This window comes from Sturnira hondurensis, unplaced genomic scaffold (assembly GCF_014824575.4).
Source record: "Sturnira hondurensis isolate 20B ecotype Veracruz unplaced genomic scaffold, ASM1482457v3 Scaffold0017436, whole genome shotgun sequence".
Lineage (NCBI taxonomy): Eukaryota > Metazoa > Chordata > Mammalia > Chiroptera > Phyllostomidae > Sturnira > Sturnira hondurensis.
The window spans coordinates 15,234,380-15,247,900 of record NW_028090067.1 but is presented as its reverse complement, the minus strand read 5'-3'; the positions used below and the strand labels follow the sequence as shown (position 1 = coordinate 15,247,900).

The following is a 13,521-nucleotide window of genomic DNA, read 5'->3' as shown; positions in this document are numbered from 1 at the left end:
AGGACTCTGAATCCCAAGCAGCTAAATTTAGCTTAGGTTCCTGTTGAAAGCATCATTTTTGGGGGGCGGGTAGTGAGGGGGGACGGAAAACCTTTTTGTGTATCCTGCTCTATGAAGCCAATAGGGAAGCAGGAGGAGGTGAGGTTGCCATGGAGATGGTAGCTGTGTGCAAGGGGAGAGCAGCAGGGTTTAGAATTCCAGGAAGGAAGAGAGAGTGATGTCATCAGATTCCATGGACCAGCCCAGGAACCCCTGTGAGGTTGGTGGGGAGTTGGGTGTGCGTGGGGGGTGGTGGAGTGGGAGTTTGTGCAGGGGAATTTGTGGCTTCAGTAAGGTGTGGAGAGTCCAGTTCAAGCAGAGGTTGGTTGTGTGGAATTGTGCTGATCTGCATTAATGCCTGCCTTTTAAAAATCTGTAAATCGTTCTGAATTTGCAGAATATTTTCTTTGTTGAAAAAAGATGTATTCTTTTAACAAAGGCGCTAATCTAGATGAAGACTACAATATCTTTTTGTAGTTATACTCCCTGTAATATTTGTGTGCCTTTATCCCTTGTAAGTGAGGGTATTTGTGCATACATTTTGGATATATAGTTGCCTTTGTGTGATGCCTTTTATGGTGCTGCATGCAGTCAAGTGCTTCGTTAATTCCTGATGATCGTATTTACTTTTCTGTGGACGGATGTGTATAAATGAAATACAACTTTTTATTAGAAAAATCTGAAAGAGAATCAAAGCAGTTGCTTTTGCGGCAGACAGGAAAGCTGCATGCTTCAAGACAGTTGTTCTGAACGTATGCGTGTGTGTCTGTACTGATCATGAAGGGCAAATGTAGTTCTTTTACAGTGACCGAGAGGCTAAATTTCTTCTTAAACAGATACAGCAGTTCCGTGCATCTGAATGAGCACTACCTTTCAAAATAGTCAGTGTGACTCCGGTGAGACAGCCATTGCGCAAAAACACAAAGACTTCCTCTCCCTTACAGTCGGCTTCACAGATGAATGATGAGGAACACACTCTCAGTACCCAACACTGACTCTTTTTATTTAAAAAACACCTTGCTTGATCAGATACTAGGTTTCTTTGAATTGACTTTTGCTGACTTGGGGTTATCAAAAATCAAATCTCTGCTCCAATGGTGAGCTTTTATCCCGGCTGAAGTCCTAGGTTTAGATTCTGAAGGCATTTGCATTTTCAGATGAAGAGCTCTTAGATGACTTGGTTTAGCAGTGGCAGTGTTTTGAGTGATGATGGCAGCGTCTGAGGAATACGAACATAGCTTTCTGAGGTGACCCATTTGGATGTATTTTTTCAAGGATGTCTGTTAAAATCAGTGGCATTACCACCGGGTGACGTGGGAGGCAGTGTTAGTGGTGTGTGCGGGAGCACAGACTCTTTGGGTTCAATTGGGATCAAGGCTGAACCCCTGTTCTGCTGCTCTCCGACTGACCTTGGACAAGTAACTGTCCTGTGGTGCTTTGGTTTCCTTGTATGTAAAATAGGAATGATGGCGCTGTGAGGACCAGCTGTGGAGTGTGGTGGTGAGGGGTACGTAAGCTAATATGGCAAGCACGGAGACACTTGGTATGTTCTCAGTCACTGCCTGCTTTGGTTATTGTCATGAATAGTTACACATTTCCTTAAATTACAGAATTACGAGATAGTAGGTCTCAGACCTCACTGGAGGGTCCTGGAAGGAGGGCCTCAGGAATCTGTAGTTTTAAGTGATTCCTGGATGGTTCTGATGATCAGCCAGGTTTGGGTGCCATTGAGTATAATCTGCTTGGGCTGTGGCCCAAGTCCCGGAAGCTTCATCATCTCTTGGGTGCTTGTTAGGAATGCAGAATCCTGGTTTGCCACCCTAAACCCACTGAATCAGAATCTGCACTTTTTACAAGATACCTTACAGTGACCTGTATGCCTGTTAAAATTTCAGAAATGCTACTTTTCTCTTAGCAGTAGGAGTAACTGGGAGATAACTGCAGGTTAAAAATGAATTATCTCTCAAAATCATTCCCACTGGTGGAAGAGAAACTGGCTGAGCCAGTGTGTAGTGAGCATGTACTTACCTTCCCCACTTACTGTTTGGCCTAGGCATAAACGCTTCTCTGGACTAAGTCGCTGTGTGCCATGGGATGGGAGGAGCGGAGCTAAAACTGTGGCTCTGGCTTCACCACTCACTGGCTCTTAGGCCTTGGTTCAGTCATTTCATCTCTTCAAGTCTCAGTCTCCCCACCTGACAACGGAAGTAGAACCTAGACCATGGAGTAATGTGTAAGGTGTCTAGCACACTGTGGTCCCTGCACCTGTTAGTGCCTTCCCCGCCCTCCCCTTCAGCCTTTCAGTGGTGCTGCCAGTGGACACCCATCACCATCCTGTCTGCGTAGGTTCCTTGCCTCTTGTGTTTCTCCTAGCTCTCTTGAGCATCTACTTACAATACAGAGAACTGTATATATAATTTTCTTTGCCATCTTTTCCTACAAAGTGCCTTTTACTTAATGGAGGCTATTATCCCAGGAGGCTGGGAGAAGTAGGATCGAGGAGTTGAATAGTTGAGTTGGTACAGCATCAAGGTGTGATGAGATCTGATAGAGGCAGCTGTGTTAGGAATGCTCAATAGTTGACCATATGTTTAGGACAAGTTTGTGTTTTTTAAAAACACAAACCATAAATTCAGATGGTTTGATCTGAAGTCTTTTAAACTAGTCCTGAGTAGGAACTAGCATAGCATTATCATTGGATTGGTAAATATTATCTTTTTTCTGAGCAGAGAATTAATAGAATAAAATAAGTTCAGGGACTTGCTGTGGAGACCCAGAGGTAGAGGCAGAGTTTGGGTCAGAAGACTGGCAGGTGTGGCCAGTGGGCACTGGGAGTAACGGTGGGGAAAGGAGAGGTCCATTTTTGCTCAGAACTGAGGGTAACCCAGGATTGTGAGCTCAAAGCATAAAATAATAATCGTCACAATAGCTTGTGCTTTAGAACTCTTAGGTGTTTTGTGTACTTTATGCCTAATCGTGACATCGATGCCAGGTACAGGTATAATCTTATGTTTTACAGATCAGAAAGGTTGAGTAACTTGCCTCGAGTCACTCTGCTAAGAAGCAACAGAGCCGGTTTGATACCATGTTGAATAGCAACGTGAGTGGTGCAGCTATTACAAAAGCTAACTGAAATAGCTAATATATGCAGTTAAAATAAAATTTATACTGTCTGTATTGACCTTTTTGGTGCAAGTGTTGATTTAAATTAAGACTGGTATTCAACATGTTAGTCTACCTCAGAGGGATTTTTTTGCTTTTTCTTTTATCTTTTTGAGATATATATTTCCTTTATACTCTGAGACTAGTGAAGAGGTTTTTTGTTTTTTGTTTTTAATGCCAAAGCTTGTGAAGTTCACTGAAACACTAGTTTGAATTGAATATCACAGCACAAAACTAACTTGATGGTGGTTATCAGTTGTCATTCTTGTCATAGTAAATTCACAGAATCATGTCAGTTATTCTATTTAGATCAAAATGCAGGTAATTACCAATGATCACACAAAGTGAATTTTATATTCTTTGGTAGCTTTCTAAGTTACGGTGAGAAGAACCCCAAACTGGCAGTTAGACTTGGGCTCCATGTCCCTTTTGTTATTTGCTCCTTATGAGGCCTTGGACGGGACACTCAGCCTCAGTAAGGCTGACCCTGAGCTTCTCTGATCAATCAGAAAGGAGGAATGTTATCTGTTTTGCAGATCGTTATGAGTAAGAGGATGTGTGGGGCACCAAGTTCTGCTCCTCACTGGCTCTCTAACATGGGAAAGACATTTAAACCCTTGCGCTACTTTGCTTTGCTTGTGTGGGAGGCCTGTCTGGGGTAGGGTGAGGAGAGGGCAGGTGAAGGGGCTGGGTTTGAGTGAGGTGACCTCCCGTGGTCCCCTTGGAATCTGTGATCCTTTCATTGGTGGACCTGCCTCTGTGTTGTATGTGGTGAAGTATCTGGTGTGAAGGAGTCATTGTTTCTTACTATCATTGTTATCCTTTAACAGTGCTCTCCCATTAAGAGACAGGTTGCTTGCCCATATTATCTCACTTAATCATTGTGACAACCCAAGGAGGAAGGTGGTGGTTTCATTTAGAAGGTGAAGAACTTGAGGCTCAGAGATGAAGTAATGTTCATGGAGCTAGTAAGTGTCAAGGGCATGTCTCGGATCAGCATGACCCCGACGACTGTCCTTTCCCCTCTGTACCTCACTGTGCACGAACTGCACATGACACGTCAGAACTAGGGAGTTTTTGAGGGCTGAGCAAGCCATAGACAAGCTACTTCTTAGGCTCATTATATACTAATGAGGAACTGCAATACAGTTTTCTTCGAGAAACTGTGATACATGTATCATTGGGTGCATAGGTAAGATGTGGTTTGAGCACTTAAGATCTCTTAGAAATAGGAGGCATAGGTGTATGTGTAATACATTTAGGACTAGGCTGTAGTGGAATAAACTCAAGTACCCAGTGGATGCTGTAGCAGTTTTAAGAAGGGAGTGATTGCTGTGGGTGAGAGGCGTGTTTTGTAAGCTTTTTTGATTCATGATAAGAGATTTTATGTGACAACCTAGTATACAGTTAAATATTTATCTGTGCATATATGACTAAAACAAGTTTCATGAAATAATACTCTTACTAAATGTGAGGTACTTGATTCCTTCTTTCTGTTTTAAAAAATTCTATTGTAGTTTAGTACAGTGATTCTTGAAGTGTACTCCTCAAGGTATCTAAGGACCTTTTAGGGGGTTTTCAAGGACAGAACTATTTTCATAACACGAAGATGTTATTTGCCTTTCCTGCAGTGGTGGCCTTTGCACTGATGTCCCATAAGCAGTGACAGGCAGAAGCTGCTGACACCCTGGCCAGAGTCCAGACAGTGGCCGAATGTATAGTGGTCGCATTGTTCGCCACCACGCGCTTGCAGTGAAAAAAGGAGAAAAGTTTCACTTAAGAATGTTGTTGATGAAGAAGTACAAATTAATAGTATTATTAACCCTTACTCCGATTACTCATCTTTTCAATATTCTATGTGACAAAGTGGGTGAGTCACAGGGCCATTGCTGCGCACTGAATGTGACGCTACCTCAAGGAAAACACTTCTGGGTGTTTGTTTCCAGCTGCCCCAGCTGCTCTTTCCAGGGAACACCATTTTTACTGTGGTTATTCAGACTTGGCTATTTGCAGACATTTTATTAAAATGAAGGAAGTGAGCCAGTTACTTTAAGGAAAGCAAGGACAATACTTGTTCCCAGTGACAAAATTTGAGCTTTCAAGCAAACTTAGAACTTTGGAAAGTGTGTGTGTGTTCTGGATAGTGGGCTTGACAGCTCCAATATGAAAAGACTTTTCTGATGAGATTGGTGGTGATTTATGTGGTTTTCTTTTACTGTTACATAATGAAATGTATCAAAATTTAGATCTTAATAGCTTAGTGAACCAGTATTTTATAAATGAACAGTGCTTAAGGTTACATAATCAGGATAGGTAAAAATTTCTTCAGAATGCAAGACAGACAAATTTAACATAACAGGGCATGTGAAAAATTCACTGATATTGTTCCAGATGCCATGTTACAACAGACTTATATGTAGAATCTAATGAACAAACTGAACTAACAAGCAAAACAGAGACAAACTCATAGAGAGCAGGATAACAGGCCTGGGGGGAGGGCTAGGAAGTGGAGGGATCGGGCAAAAAGGTAAAAGGACGCATGGACATGGACAACAGTGTGGTGATTGCAGGGGGAAGGGGACTAAATGTAATGGAAAAAATACAATAAAATTAAAAAAAAAAAAGGAACCTGGGCAGGAAGTTTGGGACAGGTGGAGCCATGCAGGCTCTTGGGAACAGGGGCACAGGCAGGCGGAGCAGGGAGAGTGTGGTTCTCAGGGAAGAGGCTGCATGCACATCGTGTGTATGTAAATGCATGTAGCACTCATTAGCGGGCATTCAGCTGTCTGCTGCTGGTTTGCAAGATAAATGCATTAATCAAAACCCCCCAAAAAAGAAACTCACTTTACAAGTTTTGTACAATATTAAAAGTATTATTCATAGGTATTTAAAAAGACTGTTAAAATACTTCCCCCCCCAGATTTTCTTCATTTATTTCAACCAAAATAATATCACAACAGATTGAACACAGAAGCTGATAGGAGAATCTAGCCATCTCCTATTAAGTTGGATGTGAAAGATATTTATAAAATATAAGACAAAACTATTTTTACTAAATTTTATGTTTGTTTTATAAAATATAGTTAAGTTTCATAAAATATTTTGGTAAGCGTAATGGTTTATATTGGTATGTTAAAATGAATTAACAAACATCTAAAAATTACTTTATTTTAGTTTCTAATGAGCAAATATCAATACTTATACCCACATAAGCAAAAGTTTTGGGGGGGTCTTTAATAATTTTTAAGGTGGAAGGAATTCCAAGACCAAAATGTTTGACAGTTGCTGCTTTATTTATTTATTTATTTTAATAACAGTTGAGACCTCATAAGTCATGAGTGGATCTGGACCCACAGTGTGGGAAAAATACTGAACTTTAGTCTCTCACAGACTCTGAGCTTCTTGAGAGAAGAACTAATGTCTTATTTGCCTATTTCTACCATAGTATCAGATACATGAAAGTCCTCGGTAAATGTTTGATGAAGGCATCCACAAATGGCCAGAGAAAGGAAATGACCGACCGGATGAGGTCCTGTTAGGGCCTTTGTAACTTGATCATACAAGCAGTGGAGGGCCGTTAGGATGGGAGTGGGAGACATGCGAGTGGTGTTTTAGCAGTTTAACCCTGGTCCTGGTAAGAAAATTGTGAAGAGGTGGATGGACGCTCCTGGACCAGCTAATTAGGAATTGTTACACCAGTTTAGGCTCTGGTGACACAGGCCTGGATTAAGGTGAGTGCGTTTGCCATAGATAACGAAAGGCACGTATCCTGAGGATCAGTTACAAAAACATAAACATAGTAATAAACATACTGGCTCACATTTACTGCGTGTGTATGACACTGCGTGTGATTTTATTTATTTATCTTTAGAGGAGAAGAGAAGGAGAAAGGGAGAGAAACATCAATGTATGGTTGCCTCTCGTGGGTCCCCTGCTGGGAACTGGCCTGCAACCCAGGCATGTGCCCTGACTGGGAACCGAACCTCGGTTGTTTGGTCCACAGGCCCGCGCTCAATCCACTGAGCTACACCAGCCAGGGCTCTCATTCACTCTTCACAGCATCCATGAGGAGGTACTGTTATCTCCATGCTTTTGATGGTTAAATAAAAATAATGCACATTCATTGTTGAAAAATTAGAAAACTCAGATAGGGGAAATAAAAAAGTGTGTCTCACTCATATACCCAAACTCAACACCAGAAACATATAATCACGAAACATCGTGGGATATATTCTTCTAGCCTAAAAACAAAAAAGGGCATGTGTATGTGCTGTGTACGTCTGAGTGTGAGGAAACCCTGACTATAAGGCTTTATGCTGTTTTTCCACTGAAAGGATAGGCCAACCTAAATGTATAAACTTTTAGGGACGTTATAAAATAGGAAAATGTCTTTAAAATACTGATTTTGTTTATTTATGCATGCATATTTAAAGCCACATACAAAATTACATAATAGTTTAGAAGCAGGTTTGCTTCTGTAGTTTTGGAAGAGCATGTGCACATAATTCTATTACATCATGTCTGTACTGCTAAGAACCATTTTGTCTTTAAACGGTTTTACGGGGCGGACACTGAGATATGGCACTTTTTTTTGACTATCTACTGAAGTCAAGTCAAGCTATGAGCACTAATTCGCATAACATCTAGAAGGTTTAGTTTTCTTCACTTACATCAGTGTATACTGCATTTATTTTCAGAAAGTTTTTCTATTGAGGTGAAATTTACATAACATAAAATTAACCTTTTTGAAGCAAACAATTTTGGTGGTTTTTAGTATATTTACAGTGTTGCGCAGCTAACATCCCCTTCTAACTCAAAACGTTTCATCACCCCAAAACAATCACCTCCAGCAGTGGCTGATGGGTGAGCAGTCACCCTCCCCTTCCCCTTTTCTCTGGACCCTGCCAGCTACCGATTTGGTTTCTGTCTCTGAATTTCCCGGTTCTGAATGTATCACATAAAGGGAATCATACGATTCGTGACCTTTTGTATCTGGCTTCCTTCACTCAGTGTGATGTTTTCCAGGTTCACCCATTGCAGCAGATGCCCATGCACGGTTCCTTTTGGGGACCAGATCCCACTCCTTGGCATGTGTGCACTACGGTTTGTGTGCTGGTTCATGTGTTGATAGACATTTGTTTTCACCCCGTAGCCGTCGTGCACAGTGCCGCGTTGAACATGTGTGCACAAGTATTTGTTTTTCATTCTTTTGGAAATGTATCTAGGAGTGGAATTACTGGGCCATATGGTAGCTTTATATTTAACTTTGAGGAACTGCCAAACTGTTTTCTATAGCAGCTGCGTCATTCTATATCCCCACCGGCAATGTGCAAGGGTTTGTCCATTTATTTTTAATGAGGAACACAATAAAATGGGGAAAGTAAAGAGAAAATAATGTGTGGCCTTTGAGTTTATTAGAGCTTTGTATCTCAGCTGTTGCCTGATGGACTTATTAAATATTTAGCATCACTTCAGCACTAAGAATGAAATTTAGCTCAGGGAAATGTATCTAATCTATTTTAAGTGGTGAACAGGCTAAGAAGTGAAGATCAGAGAAGTGAACTAAGGGAAATTTAAATAGACTGTCAAATTCCTTGAGGCCAAAGGCCCTGTTCGCCTCTGTGTTCTCCACATTTAATAAAATGCTTGGCATGTCATGGGTCATGTCGGGGCTCCCCAAGACTACCCTAGGACCAGTAGTTCTGTAGGATTTATAGAACTCAGGGTATAGTTGTATTCATGGCTATGGTTTATAACAGTGAATGGATGAAGAGTAAAATCAGAAGGAGAAAGTGGGTTTGGGTGAGGTCTAGAGAAATCAGGCTCAAGCTTCCAAGAGTTCTCTTCTGCTGGAGTCACATGCGACATTTGTTGTCTACCAGGGAAATCATTAGACTTAGTGCTCAAGTTTTTCCTTGTTGGGGGCACATGAGAGCGGTTGTTCTCAGAGCCACCCTCTGCCTAGCGCACACCAAAGTCCAGACTCCTAGGAGGAAAGCAGGTGTTCAGCACAAACCGTACTGTTTGCACAATTTCGGCACAGTGAGCTTCTCTCACTGTTCTGGGAATAGATCATCCTGAGATCTAAGTTTCCAGACACCTGCCATGCCAGCCTTGCAAGCCGCCCTTCCTAAGGATAGCAGGCAGGCCTGCTGTGTTCATTCTTTCCCTCCACATAGTGTTTAATTCCTTAAAAAAAATTGCTTGGTTCTTTGAAGAGTAAATGCCATAGCAGAGAACCGGCAGGGACTTTAGCATCAGACAGACCTGGATTTGTGTTATTGTAGGCAATTGCATAGTTTTCTGAGCCTCAGTTTTCTTACTATATGGAGGTACATCACAGAGAGTGCAAAGTAATAATGTCTGGAAAACACTTAAGCATAATAATATGTGTCCGTATATAGTTGAGTGGATGTTAATGTTTTGTTTCAGCTCACCTGTATCAGTCTGGGTTCAGTCAGGAGAGAGAAACTACAAGTAATCTGGACCCAGAATGTAATGCAAACAATTACTTCCTACAAAGAAGATTGAAGAAGTGAGGGGTTGGCTTGTAAGAAATAGAACTCTAAAGAATAGCGAATGTACCATAACGTGGTTGACAGATGATAAAATACCAATAATGTAATTAATGTAGAATTATTTATTACTCCGGGACTGAGATAGAGCACCCAAAAGAGAGGCATCTCCCCTGTTTCGCATCCTCTGCACCAGGGCCTGAAATCTAGACCTTTTCGGAGAGGGCCTGGCTGTGGCTCTCTGAGTAGCAGAGAAATGAGTCCCTGTGATACCAGACTGGAAGAACTTGTTGGAAATCTGCCTTTTTAAAGTTGCCAGAAATCTACCCAGGGTGCTGGGGAAAGCTGTTCATAGGGAGTTGTCTTACCAGAGGCACTCTGCTGTAGAACCGCCCAAAGAGGGTTGCCAGGGGCTGCTGGCTCTGCTCTGCACTGCTCTGCAGAGGTTGGGAGGCGGGGGGACGCTGCTGAGAAAAGCACACTGGGACCAGGAAGCGAACCCTTCAGATGTTTTTCCTGTGCTCTCTACCAGCAAAGCTTGACATGTGGCTGCTGTCAAAGGAAATGTATTTTTAAAGGGCACATACCTGGGTTGCAGGCCAGTTCCCAGCAGGGGACACAGGAGAGGCAACCATACATTGATATTTCTCTCCTTCTCTCCTTCCCTTCCTCTCTAAAGATAAATAAATAAAAATCATTAAAAATAATTATAAAAGTTAAAAAAGTAAAATAAAGGGCCCAGATTCTCTTTCACAGAGGAGGCAGAAAGGGTGAATTTGGAGCTGAGTCAATTAATAGGTAACCCAGCATTTGGGTAGAATGACTATTTAATTCTTGATGCTCAGAAACCAGGAGGAAAATGGCAAATGGAAATCTAAGAAACTTCAAATATAAGTAAGACACGTGCCAAAAAAAAAAGTAGTAGTTGGATCCTGCACCATATACAAAATCAGCCCAGAATAGATCAAAGGCCCAAACATAAAAGCTAAAACTATAAAACTCTTAGAAGAAAATGTAGGCTTAAAACATGACTTTGAGCACTGGCTGCTGTGGCTCAGTGGATTGAGTGCCTGCCTGCACAGCAAAGGGTCAGGACACAGGCCTGGGTTGCGGGCCAGGTCCCTGATGGGGGGCTGTGCGAAAGGCAACCATGCATTGATGTTTCTTTCCCTGTCTTTCTCCCTCCCTTCCTCTCTCTAAAAATAAATAAATAAAATCTTTTAAAAATGAAGTTGAATTTAGCAATGGATTATTTTTATATGGCACCAAAAGCACATATAACAAAAATATAGATAAGCTGAATTTCATGAAATTAAAAGTTTTTGTGCACAAAAGGACATTATCAACAGAGTAAAAAGGTAGCCCATGTATGGGAGAAAATATTTACAAATCATTACAGATTATATATCTGATACAGGATTAATAACCAAAATATAAAAGATTCCTACACCTCAACAACGCAGCCCATTTAAAAAATGGGTGTAGGACTTGAATAGATATTTCTCTAAGGAAGGTATATATACATGGCCAATAAACACATGGAATGATGCTTAACATCAGTAATCATGGTAATGTAAATCAAGACCACAATGAGAAAACACTCGACACCCATTAGAATGGCTATGATAAAACCAACCAACAAAAACCAAAATAACAAGTGTCGGCGGGGGTGTGGAGGTCTGGAACTTGTGCATTGCGGGTGAGAATGCGAAATGGTGCCACTGCTGTGGAAAGAGTGTGGGGATTCCTCACAGCACTCCGCAGCGAGGCTGCCCGTGGCCCAGCAGTTCTGCCCCTGGGTGTGTACCCGAAAGAGCCAGCAGCAGGGGTTCTGACAGGTCCTCACCCACGTTCAAAGCAGCGTTATTCACAATAGCCAAAAGGTGAAAGCAACCCAAGTATCCATGAAGAGATGAATGGATAAAAAAATGCACTGTATGCACACAATGGAATATTACTATTCAGCCTTAAAAGGAAGGAAGTTCTGACTCATGCTAACTGTGGATGAACCACGAAAGCATGGTAAGTGGAAGAAGCCAGTCACAACAGGACAGACATTGTGTGACTCCACTTAGATGAGGCTCCCAGAGTAGTCAGGTTCGTAGAGACAGAAAGGGGAATGCTGGTTGCCAAGGGCTGGGGGGTGCATTGGGGAGGTAAACTGGTGTGGGCTTCCAGGTGGAGGAAGTTCTGGAGATGGATACACGATGGTGTGAATGTACTTGATGCCGCAGAACTGCACACTTAAACGTTGTTGACGGGGTAAATTTTGTGTTATTTGTATATAATCATGATTTTTTAAAGAAGGAAACGGTCGAAGGGTATTTATAGTATCTCAAACCTTAGTATTGGAAGGAATATATTGGAGAGTTTTATTTATTATCTATGTACTTCAAAATATAATTTTGTTGTCACGATTGAATTTTTGATTTAAAAAGAAAGAGAATGGATTTGTAAAGGAAGTTTAGGGAACTGAGCACGTTCACCACCAATAGGACTTGGGCCAGCGGAGGGGACTGCTTCGCTGCATGCAGCCCACATGTCACAAAAGGCCAGGTTGCTCTGGTCACCTCCCAGGTCACCCCATTCATTTGCATGCTGAATGCTGGAATCGATTTCCAACACCACTGATTTTTATCAAGTGTCTGAACACCTTCGATGGGGCTGGGTGGCCATTTTGGCACATATTCCCTAAGAACTTACTTCAGAATAAGCTGAGAAAAAGGGAAGGTCAGTTATTTGGAAATGAGGTATTTTTTGGGAGTGAGTCCTTAGATCAATTCAATTTCTCAAGTCATTGGGGACAGACAGACAGACATAGGGGCGAGGAAGGAATTCTTAAGGAGCTTCTGTGTGTTAAATACTGTGCCAGATAAACATCACCTGCACTCTCATGTAATTAGCACAGCTCTGTGAGGTGGGTGTTATCTGTTACACAGCTGACAAAACTGAGGGTCAGAGAGATTAAGTAATTTGACGAGAGTCACACAGTGAGAAGTGATACAGCAGTATTTGGATCTGCATCTCTTTGACTCCAAAGTCCATGCTTTCTCTGTTGCATCAGGAGAGGAGCTAGTTGTGTCTGCAGTTAGCAGTCTGGGGCGTGAGCAGCTTACATCACCTGAGTCAAGACTTCTGAATTCTAGGTCCTTTTTTACCCTTGCTTAGTTGACTGACATCAACAGGGCACTCCTCTAAGTCTCAGTTTCCTCACTTATATAGACAAGGGGTTTAATGGTTTTGTCTTAGAATTCTGTGACTGTTATTGAAAAGGAGAATTTTAGTGTGTTCCAAAGGTGGGTGTTGAAGACCTAATATATTTCTGTGTCAGATGTAAAAAATAGTGCTTGTGCTAGGGCATTTTTAACTTAAAAAAAATGAGCCGGAGGGATTTTGGGAGGGAGTGGTGAGCGGCATGGAGAGCTGTCATCAGTTGTGGAATAGGGAGGTAGAATGAGCGAGCACGAAAGCTTCGTTTCCCAGTTGCCAGGTGGCCCTTAACTGGGACTGTGTTGTTACATACTGCCAGGTCCGCACCCTCTACAAGCCTTTATCCCATCTGTGGGTACCTCGAACCCCGTGTGGTTTGGAAGCAGTGATGCTCTGGTCTTTTAGCAATCTTTTTTCCTGAGCCAAAGGTACTTGCTGGGATTTTTTTCTCTAATCCTCACCTGAGGATCTGTTTATTGATTTGGGAGAGAAGAGGGGGGGAGACATTGGTGTGAGAAACATTGATCACTTGCCTCCTGTATGCATCCCAACTGGGGGTTGAACCTGCAACCTCGGTGTGTGTGCTCGGGCTGGG

General features: G+C 42.1%; 1 protein-coding gene across 15 annotated transcripts in view; it reads left to right on the top strand.

The window, feature by feature from the left end:
• The window catches only part of RBFOX2 (RNA binding fox-1 homolog 2), a 255,262-nt gene that overhangs the window by 70,001 nt on the left and 171,740 nt on the right, over positions 1 to 13,521 (top strand). Inside the window, exon 1 of one of the 15 annotated variants that reach the window (XM_037068252.1) lies at positions 218 to 259. The exons of the other annotated variants lie outside the window; for them this stretch is intronic. Coding sequence (XP_036924147.1) covers positions 218 to 259 — 42 coding nt within the window. Of the gene's footprint in view, positions 1 to 217; positions 260 to 13,521 lie in introns of those variants that run through there. 15 annotated transcript variants of the gene reach the window in all.